The sequence below is a fragment of the Salvelinus namaycush genome, chromosome 3 (assembly GCF_016432855.1).
Source record: "Salvelinus namaycush isolate Seneca chromosome 3, SaNama_1.0, whole genome shotgun sequence".
Lineage (NCBI taxonomy): Eukaryota > Metazoa > Chordata > Actinopteri > Salmoniformes > Salmonidae > Salvelinus > Salvelinus namaycush.
The window spans coordinates 73,520,889-73,542,253 of NC_052309.1; the positions used below are offsets into that span (position 1 = coordinate 73,520,889).

At 44.1% G+C, this 21,365-nt stretch overlaps 1 protein-coding gene across 3 annotated transcripts; it reads right to left on the reverse strand.

Annotated features, from left to right (window-relative positions):
• Positions 1-750: 750 nt before the first annotated feature.
• Positions 751-5,714, reverse strand: LOC120037670 (ran GTPase-activating protein 1-like). Of its 3 annotated transcripts, none has more exons than XM_038983672.1 (14): positions 5,599-5,714; positions 4,778-4,897; positions 4,550-4,609; positions 4,254-4,433; positions 3,843-3,977; positions 3,434-3,592; positions 3,197-3,310; positions 2,979-3,078; positions 2,774-2,858; positions 2,386-2,647; positions 2,139-2,244; positions 1,918-2,006; positions 1,694-1,815; positions 751-1,464 (listed from the first exon to the last, which is right to left on the reverse strand). In XM_038983672.1, exons 2-14 carry the CDS (start codon positions 4,787-4,789, stop codon positions 1,383-1,385), a joined length of 1,506 nt encoding a protein of 501 aa, XP_038839600.1. In that variant the 5' UTR covers positions 4,790-4,897; positions 5,599-5,714; the 3' UTR covers positions 751-1,382. The 3 variants fall into 3 exon arrangements, with proteins under 3 accessions (XP_038839600.1, XP_038839607.1, XP_038839611.1); XM_038983679.1 differs by lacking the exon at positions 5,599-5,714 and adding an exon at positions 5,252-5,548; XM_038983683.1 differs by having other exon boundaries at positions 1,349-1,464; positions 1,656-1,815.
• Positions 5,715-21,365: the final 15,651 nt, after the last annotated feature.

A 21,365-nucleotide genomic window follows, 5' to 3' on the forward strand; every position in this document is an offset into this window, starting at 1 on the left:
TCCTACTCAAGGAAACGTGTAGGTCTGTATATAATTTTTCCACTGTAGGAGCTGCGCGCACCGGGAATATGAGCGCCAAGGGGTTCACGTACATACTAGACTTCTGCATTGCTAGAATGACTGAGCACTTGCAACAGTGAGGGGTCTCACACACACTGCTTTGATAAATTCTTTCGTCGTGTCTCTCGGCCCCTGCGAAACCTAACCTCAAATGAACACTTTGGCAATACATTTGACAGATTAGAGGTCGAAGGTAGCCAACTGTCCCACTGACATAGACGTCAACTCAAAGTATATTCCAAGTTGGTTAAACAACATTGATTCAACCAGTGCGCGTGTCCTACATAAAAGAAAATTAGAACATGATTTTAACGCCAAACCTGCCAGGGTTATTCCTAAGTACATAAATTACTCTATAAATTGACAGCGAGTTCAACAACAACGCCAGCCCAGGACGTCCACATCCGGCTTCTTCACCTGCGAGATCGTCAGAAAGGGCGGGGGGTGCTGAGGAGTATTTCTGTCTGTAATAAAGCCCTATTGTGCAGAAAAACTCATTCTGATTGGCAGTGCTTGGCTCCCAAGTGGGTCTGCCTATGCCCTCCCAGGCCCACCCATGGCTGCACCCCTGCCCAGTCATGTGAAATCCATAGATTAAGGCCTAATGAATTTATTTGACTGATGAATTTCAATTGACTGATTTCCTTTTAACAACTGTAACTAAGAAAAATCTTTTGAAATTGTTGCATGTTGCATTTATATTTTTATTCAGTGTAGGTTTCAGAATTTGGGAGGAGAAAGAACCTACACCTGGATCAATAGTTTCTTCCCACTGTAAAAAGTAAACATGGTTGGACTAGATCCTTATTCAGGGTAGTGCTTGCTAAATTGTGGAATTGAAATGTTCCCAGGCCATTCAGTATACAGACACCCAAATAGTGTCTGTTTAATAGCTGCAACAAAGAAATCAACACATTTATTCAGTTCCCTTTTGATTCAAATCAAAATCACATTTCCACAGCAGCCCATATCACACATTTATATTTTATATCCATTTAACATAAAACCATTACTTATTGGGTAAATATGGAGAGAACCTGTGTTTAAGATCACATTTCAGTCCTTTCACTGCAGGTGAGGCAGGATACACCATTCATCTCCCAACTGTTTGTCTGCAATATTTCAAATCGGTCCATCCATAAAATAATGTACGTCCATAAGATGATGGGCAAGGCTCCAGCTGTGAGTCTTCTGAGTTGGCGAAATAGAGTGCAGTGCAACAGTTAAGTCCTTGTTGTGTGCGCTAAGGGCCCCCTTATGTCTGGGGGTGGGAATTGTTCTGTTCATAAGTTCGTGAGAGTGTCTGTGTGGTCCGGTGTGACTCAGTTCTCAGGCCTGACATGCTCCAGCGTGGACTTGAGGATGTTCCTGGCGCTGCTGCACGACTCCAGGGCCTGGACGTGTCTGAAAGTCACAAATATACAGTCACACCGTTGCAATGATGGACAGTTTCACCTTTCATCTTTACTGTTTTTAGACGCAGCAGCCTGACAACATAGGAACATGGGTACATTGTGCAATTTGGAGCATGTTGGCATTATCCTTGGGGAACTTTGTGCCAATGTGGTGTGTTAATCTGCAGTCGGAGAGGGTACCTGAGAGCTACGCTGCCGCCCATCACTCATGCCCTTACCGGGACATGAAGGCCTCCAGCACAGCGATGTGGTCCTGGGGGAAGTAGTCCTGATGCACGACGTACTCCAGTGCCTGCAAATGTCCAGGCACCACATGTACCGGCTTCACCTTGTCCTCACTCTGAATGAGACAGGGGGAGACATGAGGGCGAGACATGAGGGCTACAGTAATACAAGGCCGAAGAAAACCAGGAGTTTTTCTAGAAATTCATAGAACGTGTACCTTGAGGAGTCCCAGCATTACTAACAGCGATGATACAAAGTTGTAACCTTGGAAGGAGGGGCTTGCGAAGGCTTTCCTGAGAATTGCATCTGCATAACAAAGAGGACATATACTTAACATGCGGTCATACAGATGAACGGAAACAGTCACATATCCATGGACTTGGTCATCTGGCCCCATGTCTTCAGTAAGTACTCAGAAATAAGATAAGTGGCCCTTACCAATACTGTCTAGGACAGCACTCTTAACCTCTTCATCTTCCTCATTGTACACAGAGGAGATTTTCAGGAAAGCCTCCGCTGTCTTACCAGCATCAGCCACATCTACCTGGAAAGAGAAGAACAAGGACAAAAGGTTAAACACGTCACCATCAACCTGTTTCAGCCTACTGACACACTGTATGTATGTCACCTCAGGTTTCCACTAAGTAGTTTGCTGTGTAAGGTATTCATGACAGGGTGTCTTAACCTGCTGTTCAAAGAGCAGGGCCCTCTTGGTGCCCAGTTTGAGCAGCTTGTCGGGGGAGGGGAAGCAGAGGAAGGAGGCGGCATCTGGGGGTCGGGGCACTGACGGAGGGGAGGAAACCTGATTCACACTGCTGTCCTCTTCTTCCTCCACATCATCATCCTCCTCCTCATAGTCATCCTCCTCCTCATCATCCTCCTCCTCTTCTTCATCATCCACCTCTTCTTCATCATCCTCCTCTTCTTCCAGCTCCCCTTCATCGTCGCTGCAGGTAGACAAAGATTACACAAGAAGATTATCTCATGGCAGCTTGTGATAAAAAACAGGATGGTTGAGGTCCAGTGTGGGTAAGTCTAAAAGTATAAACTCATTTAATATTTCAATCCAGTACCTGAGTGATCCCAGCAGGTCTCCCATGTTCAGGCCATCCATTACCTCTCTGAGAGCATCACAGCTCTCCTCCCCCAGGCAGTTACCTGACAGTACCAACACACACACACACAACACAAAGTCCCACATGAAAACATTATTAGCCTATGCAACATTTTCAATCCAGTTTTCATGTGTTGTAAGTCAAGTGTGTATCCATCATGTACCATTTAGGTCCAGTTTCTCCAGTGTGGCTTTGCCCTCGACTGATTGTGCCACCAGCAGTGCAGCTTCTCCTGTGATCTCCCCGAATGACAGATTCAGCTCCTGACAAAGAGGTAAAAAAATATATGGGTATGAGTCAGGTGTATGAACACACATTAATTAACAATCAAGTGCAGTAGATGTTCCTGCAGCCAAGGGTGGGACCAGTGCTACCCTGTACCTTGAGGATGGGAAGCCCCTCGGTGACTGCCTCTGCGATGGCTATAGCCCCCTCAGAACGCACCAGGCAGTCTCCAAAGTTTATCACCTGGACACTGCGCAAATGTTTCAGAGCCTGAAGGCGGCACAAAACACGCAGTGTCAGTCATAGTATGGCAAGTGCATTTGAGCATACATCAACTTCATGAGGGTTTCATTGTCATACGGCCTTTGTACACAAGGCAAACCCCTACTCTACCTGTGCCATGGCGATAGCTCCTTTCTTGGTGAAGGTGTTGTCGTTGAGGTTGAGGACCCGGAGCTGGGGGTTGTGTTGCATGGCAGTGGCCAGAGCAGTCACCCCAGGGTGGTTGATCCCATTCTGGGGCACGTGCACCTCCTCCAGACTACCCATCAGCTGAGGTCATACAGTAGCATCAGACAGAGATAGCTATATAGACAGTATATAGCTTGTCACTGTCAGTACAGTTTAATCATAGACTCAGTGGCATTACGTTGGAGTGTTCAAGGAGATTTTATCCATGCTGCTGCCAGTACTAATGCTAAAGAGCTCCATGTGAACCACTGTGGTGATAAACTGCATATACTCTACAAGTCCAGACTGTCAGAAATTCTGATATGTTCAGCTCAGGAGCCAGTGTCTGTACCTGGAAGGCCTGGGCAAGGGCAGTGGCCCCATCGTTCTCCAGACGGTTTCTGCCTGCGATGAACACCTTCAGCCCGAGGGGGGTGCCCTGTGCACTGGACTGCTTATAGCACTCCGTCAACGCTGCAGCTAAGATCTGAGGAGACCACACATACAGAGCACAGTGAAAAAACTACTTCGGAAAAAGTTATGATTGTCACGATAGATATTAAATCATGATATCACTTCTCAAATGATAGCACTATTCAACCTTAACACAAGCTATATATTTCATATGAGAAGTTAAATTAGCTTTAAATCTTCTCTGAAATTATACTGACTACATTACAACTAGGAGGGGGGCAACTTTATGTTGTGGAGTCTGCTCAATAACACAATGCAGCTCCTATCAAACTGGAGACATTCTGCCCACCTTGCCGCCACCAATGCCCATGCCGCAGTTGTTGAGCCTCAGTTCCTGCAGTGTGTGACAGGCAGTGCTCTTGAGCAACTTCTCGATGCCCTTCACCCCGTCTGGTCCAAAGGCGTTGTCACTGAGGTCCAGCACGGTCAGTCTGGCGCCTGCTGTCATCAGGGCTGCACCCAGGGAGTTCTGAATAGGGGAGATGAAGGCTGAGTTTACAATCCCAGACCATCTTTCATCTATCAAAGGGAGTAAGTATTTTTTTATTATTATTATTATTATTATTTTTTTTAAATAAGTCTCACCAGGGCTGGAGGGATCTCAGAACGCAGTCGCCCAGTAAACATGTCACTCCAGTAACAGTACTGAGGGAGAGAGGGTTAAATAAAGGTTACATTTTTTTTTTTTTTTTTTTAAATACAAAAATACAACAAATAAACATTTGGCATTGGACACCACCTTGTACTTGAACAACCTATTGGATGACAATTGGAGGAGCATAAGCATAATGAGTCAATGGTCGGAATTCTTACCAGATTGTGCATTGTCGAATTTACGTCCTTGGCCTTTATAACTCAACTCTCCCTCAGTCACCTGAGTTTTTGCCAGAGAGTCGGCCAACTGTGCAACAGCATCCGTCGCCATCAGGACACCTGGGGAACATACTAACTTATGAACAAGAATATGCACTACTTACTTAAGCAACACATACTATATTATCAATTACCACCTAGTAGAGTACCTGCCAAAGACCTAGCGTTACCAAACACACATGCAGTTTGAAGTGACGTTATAAACATTCAGTTAGCTAGCTAACGTTAGTTAACTTGAGCTAATATACACAGGGGGTGGAAAGTTGCTCTGTCTGTAAATGTTGCTAGCTTGCTATCATTGTGCTACCCTCTGGAAGAAGTGGAAACCCTTGCTAACTAATGTTAGCCAAGTAGCAAGATAGTTACGACACTATAAACATATCTGCCAACGAGTTATAAACAGTTGGCACACACCATCTCATGCCAGGATAGTTGAGGCTAACTAGCTAGGTGGAAAAAGCTGAATATGGTTGATCATTTCCAATGGTGTGATAAAGCTGGAAATGTTCCACAAGAATACAGCCATCAAAGCAAGTTACTTAACGTTGTTCTGACTTGACAAAGTCATGACATACTAGCTATAGTTAGTTAGCTAGCTTAGCAAGCTAGCAAGAGCAGGGCATGCCCTGGTACGGCCATCGACCAATTTGATCTGATAAATATGCCACCTCCCCTCACGTGTGACCTTACAAACGTTTCCCTGAATACATTTGCAAGCGAAAATGTCTCTGAAGTAGTATGAAACGTGTATCAATGCTTACAAAATCGAAATTTCTGCGTATAACTAGTTGTTTCCAGAACACCGCTGTCTGTCCCACAAGCTGTCTCCCGCTCGGTTCTGACGTTTAAACACTTCGAGGACCATGGCTGACGCGAGACACACGGGACTTGTAGTTCCAGGCAGTTTCGTTGGCTCATCTTCTTCTATTACATCATGGCGGTCCGCAAACAAACGTTTAAGTGTATGCCGCCACCTACTGTGCTGGAATGTACGATTAATCATGATCTGCTCAATTCTGTACTACCATGAAAAAATAATACAAAAACAATAACAAATAAATCCCTACTAACTTCTACCAACCCCCCCCAAAAAAACTCCCCAACTTCCTACCCCGTTAAACTTCTACCACCCCCCCCAAAAAAAACTCCCCAACCCCCTACCCCATTAAACTATATCATGCTGAAACACTCCACCCTTAGGATTGTTCAGCATGCCTCTTTTCTGTGGACTTTCAGACATTTTTGTGTGTTTTTGTGTGTTCTCACTGATCGTGACATTGCTAGCTAGCTTGTTAGCTAGCTAGATACAGTTGCTGGATTCAGGTCTGCCCTCCCTCTCCGTGTGCTGCAAGCCAAATATTTTTATAATCGTTATATCTGTGTGCAAGCCCTGAACTTGTTGCTATGGCAACCCAAAGGCAGCTAGAACTGTGAAAACAAGACCCTGCGCTGCAGAGGCACAGCCAGGCCTATTTTTGTTCAGATTCCTCTTCTGGATTTTTAGTTTTCCATTTTATTTTCAATAAAAGTTTGGACCAGTAAGAGAGGAGAGAGATGCAGCAGCTACCCAGTCCTAACAGCAACGCCGGAGGAGAGGGGGAGAAGAGAAGTGCCAGTGCTGCCCCCGGCAATGTTGTACCCAGGGATGGTGAGCCCTGCAGTGACGGTGACCAGCCCAGCAAAAGTGACATCAGCGATGAGGATCCCAGCAGCAGTGACTCAGTGATGGTGACCTCAGTGACGTTGACCAGACCAACGATGGTGACCCCAGCGGCGGTGACCCCAGCGGCGGTAACTCCAGCATCCTGCAGCCCACTCTGGGGTCACTGCCCTCGACACCGGGCAATGCCCGCATCATGCCTCGAATTTCCCGGCAGCATCGACGGCCATAGGCATTGCAGCCCTTGAGTGGCTGTAATGCCCCCTAAAAAAATCCATTCCTTTTGGCCATTGTGCCCTGGGGCTTGAAATAATATTTACCAATTACCCTGCTCCAAAGCACCTCTCACTTACATGGCTTTCTCAGATATCTCAATTCTGACATTAACTCCAGAAGTGCTGACCTCTTGCACCCTCTAAAACCACTGTGATTATTATTTGACCCTGCTGGTCTTCTATGAACGTTTGAACTTGAAGAACGATCTGGCCTTAATGGCCATGTACTCTTATAGTCTCCAACTGGCATAGCCAGAAGAGGACTGGCCACCCCTCAGAGCCTGGTTTCTCTCTAGATTTCTTCCTAGGTTCATGCCTTTTAGGGAGTTTTTCCTAGCCTCCGTGCCTCTACATCTGCATTGCTTGCTCTATGGGGTTTTAGGCTGTGTTTCTGTAAACACTTTGTGATAACTGCTTTTGTAAAAAGGGCTCTATAAATACATTTTATTGATTGATTATTAGCCAATGCCCGTCACGTGCTCGGGTCTTTCTCGCAGGCATCACAGCTCCGAAGTAGACTACTAGTGAAGACAGACCAGAGGTGTGGAGTCATCACAAATTTGATGACTTGAGACTCGACTTGGAATAAAATAAAATAACTTGAGACCTGACTTTGACGTGGAGCCTCAAGACTCGGGACTCGACTTTGATTTAAGACTGGTAACTTGAAATTATCTGTAATGTTTTGTCACTCATTTTCAGTGGCAATTTTAGCATGTAAATCTTGGTGTGGGAAACTCAAACAACATTTTTAGTGGCAGGCCAGCAAAGCCACTACACAGCACAGCACAACACAACACTAAACAATACATTAATTGCACTATAACAGTGACAAACAGTGCCCACAAAATTAGGGCCTACAAAAGTTGTCCCAACAGCAGAGTCCCAACAGCAGTCCCAACACCGATACGTTTTAGCTATAATTTCTCTTCATTATTTGTCTTCATATGACAAATATTGAAAAGGATTTGCCAGTAGATTGTCGACTTGATTCATGAGGATGAAATTCTACACAGGGACACTTTAAGTCAATCTTAAATGAATCATCCTTTATTAACAGAAGCTGGAGAGATCAGTCAAACTTAGATGCATAAAGTACCAGTCTGAAGTGAGCTCCACCGAGGCAGTCCTGTTAGTTCTCTTATATACTGCTTACACAGACAAGTTATATTTGCATGATTCAGCTTATTCTTTATTCATAATTCATTCATCATTAAGGTTTGGTTCATGCATGTGACCGACCAATACTGGTTCATGCATGTGACCGATCAATACTGGCTCATGCATGTGACAGACCAATACTGGTTCATGCATGTGACAGACCAATACTGGTTCATGCATGTGACAGACCAATACCTCACAAAGCTTCTTCTCTCCAAGCTGAGACCTTGAAACTGAGATATCCTTTCGTTCTCAAAACAAGGTTCTGGGCGTACTGCCAAATTGCAACTGCTGATAGTGAGGATTCGTTCAATCAGTCACTTGCATGAAGACAGAAATTGGTTATTAGAGAAGCAAAAACATAAAATGTTCCATCATACATGATCAGTCCAATCACAGCTACAGTAGATATAATGTCATTTGACGTCCTTTTATCTGTGGCCAATGACCTTGAGCCTTCTTGGATGGGCACTTCTAATGCAACTCTATGGTACCACCCAAGGGGCTTGAATTTTTGAGCTCTCCCCGTAGATTTTGCGGTGACGTAGTGTCCCCATGAATGACAGAACACTGAGCCAATCACGGCGCAACTAGAGAACATTACCAACCCCTACAATCCTGTATTTTCTGCTGGCTGCCCCAACCCCACAGAAAGCACTGAGGTATGCTGAAATACCTGCATTTTGGAGTTGCCTTACTCAAGAAAGCAAAAAAGAGATAATGTTTGTATGCAGCTTAATTAACTAAATTATTATATTTTTCATAAATGTTTGCAAACTGATATGTGACACGTATTAATGGCAAAATAACATATAAAACAGGCACACCACCCCCAAAATTGTATTTGATTAAACTTTTGTTTTCCAAACCTTTCCCTTGAGGCATAAAAAAGAGGGGAAGGAAGTTGTTGGGGACAGAGTTGAGTTATTGACTAGACTGTTGGGGGTCGGGCGTGCAGGCGGCTCGGGTTGGCTGGGCGGACTGGCTGAAATTTGATAGAGGATGTCTTAATAAAGTCAATCAAAAGTTAAATCTTTGTACTATATTTGTAAGAGTTGTTCATTAGTTAGGCTATTGGTTAAAGATGCAACACAATATTGATTATTGAATTATCATTGATCTAGTTCAGTCTTAACTTAAACCAACTGTCAATAACTTACACATATTTAATAATGATCTCTTACCTAGCTTGATGACTGTGAGCATTTTTGCTTACCTTTTGTTTTTCTAAATCAGGCGTCACCAACCCGTCGATCGTGGTCGACAAGTAAATCTTGGAAGCATTCCAAGTCGATCGCAAGGAGTTTTCAAAATCTGAAAAAAAAAATCTGAAATGTCTAAATGTTTTCATTTATTTATTATTATTTATGATTTTAATTTCAAATGCGCCATGTATGAGCCCTGTGTGTAGTGATGGGGGTCGAGGGGCGGGGTATATCTGGCCAATCAAATATGGTTTCTAGGTTTAACGTCTGACAAATTACGTCCCTGACTCCCGCCTTAACTAGCTCAGGCACTTGTTGCAACATGCGGACTAGACCAGACACGTCGCAAAATACATTTAGAAATCCATGTTATTCAATTATTGCACCCACACTGCTCGCGTGCGCCAACGAGTGTCTGCGACGCCAAGGGCTAAAATAGAAGTCATTCCTATTTCTGACGCAGATCGCGCTGCAAGTCCTGCATCTCCCATCTCCTCATTGGTTATACCCACGTGGGTGATTGAAAGACGAACTGTTTTCGTAGTAATACAATGAAAGTTTAGATGTGATCACCATATAAGTTAAACGATGAAAAAGCCTGGAAGGAGGAGAGATGACTAGAAACGATTCGGTTGGCCGTTTTATGTGTGGATTAATTGTCGGAGTAGGGGTCCTTGTGCATTTCAGGTAAAATAACAACTCAATGTTTATATCCCAGGAGAAATTAGCTAGCAACAGCAAGCTAGCTAAATAGGACAAATTAACGTTAGCAAGCAAGTGCAAGCTAACTAGCTAAATTGCCATACATGTTTAATAATGCTTTTCGACCTGTCCCCAAATTAATGTCATTGGTTCAGAGTTTGTTTTGATATTTTAACCTGCGTGTCGTGATCGCGTTTGGTGTGGGGGGGCAAAATATATTTATGCACGATAGCCGGTTTGGGTTCCGTGTAGCTCTCAAGCTAACGATACGCAAGCTAACGAAATGATGGCGTAGGCACAACGGAAAAAGCAAAAAACTTCAAATTTTCATTTAGAATGGGAACACGATTTTATGTTCACTGTATTTAAGGACAAAAAAGATTTGCCTGACTTGTTACCAGGCTGTAGAGCTTGCAAAAAGGGGTAATGTGGAGCGGCACCACAACAACATCCACCCTAAGTTCAAAGAAACCTACTCGCTAAAGAGCACGCTTTGTTCAAAGAAAGTTGATGAGCTCAAGTCTGTACTGAAAGCACAGCAGTCGCTTTTTACCAAACCGACAGCTAATAGTAAGGCTGCAACAGAGGCATCCTTCCATGTCAGCCATCCCTTGGCTAAACATAAGAAATCGTTCACCGATGGAGAGCTATACAAGGAGGCCGTTGTCACCCAGACGTCATTCAAAGATTTCAAAAACGAAGAGGACATTAAAAATGCTATCAGAAGTGTGCCACTTGGCCCAGCCACTGTAACAAGAAGGGTAGAGTCGTTATCGGAGGACGTGAATCAACAAGTGCTCAAAGATTTTTCACTTTGTGAGTGCTTTTCGCTGCAATTTGACGAATCCCAGGATATGACAGACACTGCACAGCTGATGTTTGTTCTCATGGCTTTTAAGGATTCAACTACTAAGGAGTCTTTTCTCGCCCTTTTACCATTAAAAGGGAGAACAAGAGTTGAGGACATTTACAACGAGTTTAAACGTTATGTGCATGATAACAGCATTCCCATTCATAAGCTGGTAGCGATCACTACAGACAGGGCACCGGCAATGCGTGGGGTGCATTCAGGCTTTGTTGCACTGTGCGGTAGTGATCCCGATTTCCCAGAGTTTTTGAACTACCACTGTGTAATCCATCAGCAAGGGCTAGCTAGTAAAGTAGTGGACTTGTCTCATGTCATGACGCTTGTCGTTATGATTGTTAATTCGATTCGCGCTAAAGGACTTCAGCACCGCTTGTTTAAATCTTTATTAGATGAGCTTGATTCCGCATACAGTGACTTGATTCTCCACGCTTGCGTAAGGTGGTTGAGTCATGGGAAAGTACTGCTGCGATTTGTTGACTTGCTGCCCGAGATCAAATCATTTCTGGAGTCACTAAATGAGGAGCATGAGGAACTGTCTGATGATGCATGGCTGCTAGACTGAGGTTTCCTCACGGACATAACAGCCAAACTGAACCAGCTCAACTATGAGCTTCAGGGAAAAGACTAAGACGTGGCACACATGATCAGCGCTGTCAATGCCTTTAAGGCCAAGGTGGGTATGTGGGTCTCTCAGCTGAGGAATAGAAGGCTGGTGCATTTCCCAAACCTGGAGAAAATATCACAAAAAAACATCAGAAACAAAGATGCTTTTCTCCCTCAAGAATTCTGTGCCCACCTGGAGAAAATGGCATCTGAATTCAACAGGCGTTTTCAGGAGTTAAATGACACAGGGGAGGTTGTTGCATTTATCTCAAACCCTTTCCTCCCCATTGAGATTGAGGTGTCCACCAAATTCCAGCTAGTATTTGCTTTACCAATTAGAGTTGACATGGAGATAATTAAATTGCATAATGACGTCGAGTTGAAAGCAAGATCAAGAGACAGTAACTTTTGGGGTCTTGTAACAGTGAAAAGTCTCCCCTCCTTTCATCCTGCACACTTAAGGTGAAGGCCTACTTTGTATCAACATATCTCTGTGAAATTGCCTTTTACAGATGAAAATAATCAAGTCAAAGAACAGGTCTTGTCTAACTAATAGACATCTCACAGACAGTGTAAGACTTGCTGTGTCAAACTATGAGCCAGACTACAGAGCACTTGCTGATGGCTTGCAATCACAGCCATCACATTGAATGTGTGTGTGGGGAGGGGATCTCATCCACAGCCATCAGAGTGAGTGAGCATTGCCAGTTTGATGTCTGTTGTAGGCCATATTGTTTACAAAAGGATATGATCTGTGTTGTATGTTGTTAAAAAATGGAAAGTGAAACAGTACTGTACATGATTGGCTTAGGCCTGTAATTGACTGATTATTGAGGTTATATATGAATGGTGAATGAGTAATAGGCCTGTGGAAATATTGAAAAAATGAATATGACTGTTATAAAATGTTGAATGATAGTTGCACTTAACTCTGATTATACTATTTGTATAATTGAATGAATTCTTTGCTTGTGACTGACAGGTAACAAAATAAAGAATGTCAAAGTGAAACTACAATGTGGCCTTGTTTTTATGTCATTTTTGCAAGTGTTAGATCTTGGTTTACATTTGGACTTGGGATTGTCATGCCCTGATCTGTTTTATATGTCTTTGTGATTGTCTCCATCCACCCGTTTTCCCCATTAGTCCCTGGGTATTTATTCCGGTGTTCCCTGTTTGTCTGTTGCCAGGTCGTCTTGTCAAGTCAACCAGTGTGGTTTACCATGCGCCGTCTTTTTCTTATCGCTATTTTGCTAGTTCTCCCGATTTTGGCTCTTGCCTGTTTTGACTCTGAACCCGCCTGCCTGACCATACTGTCTGCCCTGACCTCAACTGCCTGCCAATCTGTTACTCCTGGACTCTGACCTTGTTTATGATCTTTTGCCTGTCCACAACCATTCTCTTGCCTGCCCCTAAATATCAGAGACTCTAACCATATGCCTCTCGTTTCTGCATCTGGGTCTCGCCCTGTGCCCTTATAGTACGAACTGGCCATGACAGACCCAGCAGACTTGGACCAGCTCCGCCACGCTGTCGCCCTGCAGGGAGCCACCACTGGGAGGCATGAGGAGCTACTGCTGGACCTTTTGGAAGGGCTTTGTTCCCCGACGGAATGTCACGACCAAGGGTTCAAGGCTATTATGGAGCAAATCAGGGAGTTAGCTCATAGACAGCCCGCCACCTCTGAGACCCCCCCCCCCCCCAACCACACAGTAACCTTTTTACTATTAGTGGTGGGTTTGTACAGCCTACCCCGGCTCCTCGAGACCCCTGCTTACCTCCTCCGGAGTGATATTTTGGGGATCCTGGAACCTGCCAGGATTTTCCTTCTCAGTGCTCCCTCATTTTTGAGCTGCAGCCATCTTCGTTCCCTTTGGATTGGTAGCGTATATTATTACGCTAATGTCGGGAAGGGCGCTCTCCTGGGTTACGGCAGTTTGGGAGCAACAATCCTCTATTTGTCGTGATCTGGAAGACTTCATGGCAGAGGTGAGGAAGGTTTTCAATTCTCCGGTATCCGGGAGAGAGGTGGTTTACATTTGATTTACATCAAGACTCCCGTAGTGTGGCAGACTACGCTGTAGACTTTTGCATGTTGGCCGCCGAGAGTGCCTGGAATCCGGAATCCTTATTTGATACCTTCCTTCACGGATTATCAGAGGTGCTAAAAGATGAGCTAGCTGCTCGGGAGTTACCGGTGGACCTCAATTCCCTCATTGCCCTCAACATTAGGATTGATGGACATCTACGGGAATGCAGGAGTGAGAGGAGGTCTGGCTTAGGTCACACTCGTCCATCCGCTGCGGCTCGCTCACCTCCGAAGGAATCCGAAAGTCCCCAAAGGCTGTTTTCCTGAGAGGATCCGAGGCTATTCAAGCTGCCTCGAGAATCATCGACAACGGGTGAGTCAGATACACTGTAACCTATGCAACTGGGAAGAGCTAGATTATCACCTAGGGAACGTTCACGCAGGCTAAGCTCCAATAGTTGTCTGTATTGTGGTGCTGTAGGGCATTACATAGCAACTTGCCCAGTGAAGAGACCTTAATCCTTAGTAGGTACAAGTACACTGGTGAGCCTGACTGGGGAACCTCGAATTCCCATTACCTAAACTTTTTAAGTGATCTTGCTATGGGGAGACCAGTCTAAGTCTCTCCGGGTACTCTTTGACCCTGGGGCAGATGAGAGTTTCATGGATGCTACCCTGGAATCGGAACTAAGTATCCCCATTAATATGCGGGTATCTGGAAACCACAGTGAGTCAATACAGCTTCTCATTGAGTCTCCCCACATCCCTATTGTTTTGGGATTTTCTTGGCTCCAGAAGCACAACCCTGATATTGACTAGACCACAGGTTCAATCCTGGGCTGGACCCCGTTCTGCCATTCACATTGCCTGAAGGCGGCGTAGCCTTCCCCGGAACGTCTGCCTCCAGGGTTGAGTACAGTCTCGGATCTCTCTGCCATTCCCGCAGAGTACCATGACCTCCTGGAGGTTTTCAGCAAGGCTCGTGCTACCTCCCTTCCTCACAATTGTGCTATTGACCTCCTCCCGGGCACCACACCGCCTCGAGGCTGGCTATATTCCCTGTCTGGTCTTGAGACCAAGGCCACGGAGGAGTACATTGAGGACTCACTTGCTGTTGGGAGCGTTTGTCCTTCTGCCTCTCCTGCTGGCGCAGGATTATTCTTTGTGTGGAAGAAGGACAAGACCCCGCGTCCATGCGTTGATTACCGGGGCCTCAATGACATAATGATCAAAAATCGGTACCCTCTACCACGTCTCTCCTCGGCTTTCGAACCTCTCCACGGGGCTACCATCTTTTCCAAACTAGACCTTCGGAATGCCTACCACCTTGTGCGGATACGCGAAGGAGATGAGTGGAAGATGGCTTTCAACACTACCAGTGGACTCACCAAACGCGCCCGCTGTTTTCCTGGTCAACGATGTGCTCCGGGACATGTTGAATCGTTTTGTTTTTGTCTACCTCAACGACATTCTGGTTTTCTCTTGTTCTGCCCAGGAACACATTCTCCATGTTCGACAGGTCTTTCAGCGCCTCCTGGAAATTCAGTTGTTTGTAAAAGCTGAGACGTGCGAGTTTCACTGCTTCACTATCTCCTTTCTGGGATACATCATCACTGAAGGGAATGTTCAGATGGATCTGGAAAAGGTGAGAGTGGTGGTGGCTTGGCCCCAGCCCATGTCCAGAGTGCAACTACAACGGTTTCTGGAGTTTGCTAATTTCTACCTCCGTTTCATTCGGGGCTACAGCAACCTGGCGGCCCCCCTCTCTGCACTCACCTATCCCAAGGTACCGTTCACATGGTCTCCAGCAGCGGACAAGGCTTTTGGGGATCTAAAGCAGTGACTCACTACTGCCCCCATCCTCATCCATCAAATCAAAATAAAATCTAACTTCATTTGTCACGTGCGCCGAATACAACAGTATCCTTACTTACAGGCTCTAACCAATAGTGCAAAAAAGGTATTAGGGGAACAATAGGTAAGTGAAGAAATAAAACAACAGTAAAAAGACAGGCTATATACAGTAGCGAGGCTATAAAAGTAGTGAGGCTACATACAGACACCGGTTAGTCAGGCTGATTGAGGTAGTATGTACATGTAGATATGGTTAAAGTGACTATGCATATATGATGAACAGAGAGTAGTAGTAGCGTAAAAATAGGGGTTGGGGGGGCACACAATGCAAATAGTCCGGGTAGCCATTTGATTACCTGTTCAGGAGTCTTATGGCTTGGGGGTAAAAACTGTTGAGAAGCCTTTTTGTCCTAGATTTGGCACTTCGGTACTGCTTGCCATGCAGTAGTAGAGAGAACAGTCTATGACTAGGGTGGCTGGGGTCTTTGACATTTTTTAGGGCCTTCCTCTGACACCACCTGGTGTAGAGGTCCTGGATGGCAGGCAGCCTAGTGATGTACTGGGCCGTACGCACTACCCTCTGTAGTGCCTTGCGGTCAGAGGCCGAGCAATTGCCGTACCAGTGTCGTGGCAATTTCCTGTATTACCAAATGATGAGAGAGCAAACCACACACCAGTCAGAGTTATACTTAAACTTCACCTTTAATAATAATTAAGCTTTTGCAATAGCATTTGACTTTCAACATTTCAGTATCTGTAATGAAAAGTTGAGAGTGGCCAACATAATGGCAACTGAGATCTTTTATAGCAAAGATCCACCCCTAGTCGACATGACAAACCCCAGATAATAGGAACTTCTTCACAAAGAAAGACTTTTACTTGAGAGAGGAGTATCCCATAGCTAGACAGCATTCACTATAAATGATCGTTCAGTTTGGTCTCCTAAACAAGGTTCTAATCTCATTCTTGGTAATTCACAGAGTACCAAAACATTACCTCATCCAATGGCATATATCAATTGTCAATTCTAGATACTCCCATCTCAAATATACCCAAACCTGGACAAACTTACTGAAGACAGTGAGCCTCTTAGGTCATATACTAGGTCAAGATAAGGGCAACCTCAGAGGGGACATACAATGGTTCCAGACACTGCCATACTCCTCCCCCCAATGAGAAAAGGAGGGAGTGACTGGCGTACAGACATTGTATGAGATAACTAACTGGTTCCCCATTAATCACGCCATCCCTTCACATGGTTTAGGAATAGTTATAGACACATTTCCATAAGAAAACAATGTTCCATTCTGTCCTCCTCCCCTTCTGATATTCTACATAGCACCACATGGTTTAACAGATACATTGACATATGAAGACAAGCCTGACCTCTCCCCTCTCTGGGCCCCAAGTGACTAAGCCCTAGCTGAGAAGTGATAACTGCAACTGCCAACCCTATAGTCCAAAGGGAACCATTCTAATGACAAGTATCTCACAAGCATATGATGAAAATAACATCTTATCTATGTTACCCAACTAATTCTGATTCATCCCCAACATTCCCCTCTCAAGGGACTCCGTCCCTTCTGAAGAATCAGAACAGTAACATGGTACCTTACTAACAGTAGTTGCAGAGTATATGAAAAAAAAAAAATAATACATATTCAAAATTTAAAGATAATAAGGATTCAAATCCCTTCAGAAACTAAGTTTACAACCTTTATACCACAAGACAGACTTGCACATGTTTAATCACACAGAATAATACATTTGTTGAGTAAAATAAAAAATAACAGAACATATAAATGCTCCCTAAATTACAGGAGAACCAGTGTCTAAACACAGGCCTCATCACAACATATAGGACAGTCATCCCTCTAAGTTCTCATGCTCAAAATTGGGTTTCCCACTATCAGAGATATAGTCAGGAATAGGGAATAGGTCAGGGAAATCATTCATATACTGTGAACCCTCTCTATCTACACTGTCCAGTGAGAATATGTCACTGTGTTCACCTGATTGTCGTCCATCAATCTCAGATTCTTCATCTACACCTACTTCATTTGCAAGCAAGAGCATAGTAAGAACAACATCAACCACTTTATTAAATAGTTTCTTCACACAAATGATAATTAGCAACAGAGCAATCAGTAATATTAGACCATAGATGAACCAGTGGAAAATAGTCGCTCCCCAAGCACCAAACACTAAACACTGTTCCCTTTCGAGAACACCACTAAGCTCTTTCAAATGTTCCACTACAATAGTCAAATTGTCCTCTCCCTGTGGTATGAATGTACAACAGTGATCTCCTATCATTTGACACACCCCTCCTTCACGTGTTAGCAACATGTCAAGTGCCACCCTATTTTGTGTTGCCATGAGTCGAGTGGCTTGCAACTCTGGTCTTATCATAGAAAACCCTGCAGTGGTCAAATTTACCAGGGATTCCAAATTATATCCTAGTCTATCCAACTCATGTGCATTCTCCGATGCCCCATACCAGGGGAATAAACCACGCCAGAACTTTTCCAATTTCGAGGATCGTCGCGAGTCACTGGGGACATAATTGGATTGCGAGATGTCCCTCTTAATTAGTCTTAACCTGCTTGGAATGGAGGAATTAGAAGTTAATTATCCAAGTGTTATAAATACATGCATTATAAATATAATTGTAATATTATAAATACAAGTTCGATCTTTACTTAAATGCACATCTATTGTGCATTATAAAGAAAGAGGTGGCGAGATAGGTGTAAAAGACAGAAAAGGAAAATGATAAGTGTTACGCGGAGTGGAACAGGGGAACCCAAGAGCAGACGAGGAGACTGGGATGAAGTAACCAAGGTATTTATTGAAACACAGGGTAATAGGGGTTGCAACCATTTCTGCAAATAATTTTTCAGAAAGAGAGGGTCCAGGTTGTCTAGCCCAGCTGATTTGTAGGGATCCATATTTTGCAGCTCTTTCAAAACATCAGCTGTCTGGATTTGGGTGAAGGAGAAATGGGGGGGGGGGGGGGGGGGGGCTTGGGCAAGTTGCTGCAGAGGGTGCTGAGCTGTTGGCCGGGGTAGGGGTAGCAAGGTGGAGAGCATGGCCAGCCATAGAAAAATGCTTATTGAAATGATCGATTACCAAAGATTTATCGGTGGTGACAGTGTTTCCTAGCCTCAGTGCAGTGGGCAGCTGGGAGGAGGTGCTCTTATTCTCCATGGACTTTACAGTGTCCCAAAACTTTTTGGAATTAGTGCTACAGGATGCACATTTCTGTTTGAAAAAGCTAGCCTTAGTTTTTCTAACTGTCTGAGATAAATAAATATCAAGGGTCTTATTTCTGGTGACATATGATAGGTGCTTGACTGCCGTTCTTGCGCTTATTCATACAAATCGTATCATGTAAACTAACCTACCCACACTGTATCTGTGAACTGTTGGTTAGAGCGCATGTGTGGAGATCAGAGTAGCCACATTTGCTATTTATTCAGTACATGAAAACTTACGTGGAAAATTAGATTTTTATCGGCAAAAGTCAGTTTGGTGGAAACACCACTGGTGGGAAAACGCATATTTTCTTTATGTAGATTTTTAAATATTCGCATTAAAATGTGTCGCCAATTGGATGGTCACCTAGCTACAGTTTTGTAAATGTTTTTAACTTTTGATGATGTCATTGGGTAGAACTTTTTTTAATGTGTCTTCTATAAAACTTTCTTATGATAGAAATAATATAAATAAGTTGAAACAATTTTATATAATTAATTTCATTATTCTTTTGTCTTTTCATTATTCATTATTCTTTTCTTTTTTTCATTATTAATTTCATTATTCACAAATGTAAATTTACAAACAAAGCACCACATTTTACTACCTTGCAAAAACTAATTTACCTATATTTTAAGACAATTAAATCCTCTGCCAACAATACTCTGCCAACAAAAAAGCTGTTAGAATTACAAATGTGTGTATGTCCCTTAGGTCCTTGTGTAATGTCATATTGTACCCCCTAGCCTAAATGTCCTTTTGTATATTATTTATATATACTTGTGTTCCCTGTGTACTTTTGTATTGATTTGTTATATTATAATAATAATAATAAAAATTAAATAAGGTGTCTTCTATAAAACGTAGAAATGCGTTGTTTTCACATAGACACTGGTATCACAGAGAGTAGAACATCTTAACCCTCACAAGGCTGCCGGCCCAGAAGGCATCCCTAGCCACGTCCTCAGAGCATGCGAAGACCTGCTGGCTGGTGTGTTTATGGACATATTCAATCAATCCCTATCCCAGTCTGCTGTGCCCACATGCTTCAAGATGGCCACCATTGTTCCTGCTCCCAAGAAAGCTAAGGTAACTGAACTAAATGACTATCGCCCCATTGCACCCACTTCTGTCATCATGAAGTGCTTTGAGAGACTAATCAAGGATCATAACACCTCCACCCTACCTGATACCCTAGACCCACTCCAATTTGCTTACCGCCCCAATAGGTCCACAGACGACACAATCGCCATCACACTGCTCCATCCCATCTGGACAAGAGGAATACCTATGTAAGAATGCTGTTCATTGACTACAGCTCAGCATTTAACACCATAGTACCCTCCAAACTTGCCATTAAGCTTGAGATCCTGGGTCTCGACCCCACCCTGTGCAACTGGGTCCTGGACTTTCTGACGGGCCGCACCCAGGTGGTGAGGGTAGGAAACAACTTCTCCACCACGCTGATCCTCAACACTGGGGCCCCACAAGGGTGCGTTCTCAGTCCTCTCTTGTACTCCCTGTTCATCGATGACTGCGTGGCCATGCACGCCTCCAACTCAATCATCAAGTTTGCAGACGACACTACAGTGGTAGGCTTGATTACCAACAATGACGAGACGGTGAGGGCCCTCGGAGTGTGGTGTCAGGAAAAAGATAACCTCTCACTCAATGTCAACAAAACAAAGGAGATGATTGTGGACTTCAGGAAAGGGCAGAGGGAGCATCCCCCCATCCACATCGACGGGACAGTAGTGGAGAAGGTGGAAAGTTTTAAGTTCCTCGGCGTACACATCACGGACAAACTGAAATGGTCCACCCACACAGACAGCGTGGCGAAGAAGGCGCAACAGCGCCTCTTCAACCTCAGGAGGCTGAAGAAATTTGTCTTGTCACCTAAAACACTCACCAACTTTTACAAATACACAATCGAGAGCATCCTGTCGGACTGTATCACCACCTGGTACGGCAACTGCTCAGACTCACAACCGCAAGGCTCTCCAGAGGGTAGTGCGGTCTGCACAACGCCTCACCGGGGGAAAACTACCTGCCCTCCAGGACACCTACAGCACCCAATGTCACAGGAAGGCCAAAAAGATCATCAAGGACAACAACCACCCGAGCCACTGCCTGTTCACCCCGCTATCATCCAGAAGGCGAGGTCAGTGCAGGTGCATCAAAGGTGGGACCAAGAGACCGAAAAACAGCTCCTATCTCAAGGCCATCAGACTGTTAAACAGCCATCACTAACAGAGTGGCTGCTGCCAACATACAGACTCAAATCTCTGGCCACTTTAATAAATTGATAAATTAAATAACGCCACTTTAATCATGTCTACATATCCTACATTACTCATCTCATATGTATATACTGTATTCTATACCATCTACTGCATCTCGCCTATCCCGCAAGGCCATCGGTCATCCACATATTTATATGTACATATTCTTATTCATCCCTTTACATTTGTGTGTATAAGGTAGTCGTTGTGAATTTGTTAGATTACTTGTTAGATATTACTGCACTGTCAGAACTAGAAGCACAAGCATTTCCCTACACTTGCATTAACATCTGCTAACCATGTGTACGTGACCAATAAAATTTGCTAAGATCTTTGCTGGTATTGCGCTAGAAATAATAAAAATGTCTTGCTTCAAGAGGTAAGATGAGATGAAACTACTCAATATCGCCATCTGCTGGCCTTCGCGCCAGAACTACAAAGAGAATCAACACACAAAAAAGTGAAAGCTATCCTAGCTAGATTAATTTCTCAAATAAAATACAAACGCAAACTTTTTAATTTCGCGTATAATTGATTACTTCCTTATGACATGTCTAAACATGAAACATTTTATTCACAGCACACCTCACCCTACCCTAGAAATAATCTCACTAGGACCTTGTGGCAGCCA

Excerpts from the sequence above, each read along its gene's own strand:
- LOC120037670 (XM_038983672.1), bottom strand. Across the intron at positions 4,434-4,549 it reads CTGAGATCCCTCCAGCCCTG|AACTCCCTGGGTGCAGCCCT; the intron begins GTGAGACTTATT and ends TCCCCTATTCAG. Across the intron at positions 2,245-2,385 it reads CCCTGCTCTTTGAACAGCAG|GTAGATGTGGCTGATGCTGG; the intron begins GTTAAGACACCC and ends TTCTCTTTCCAG.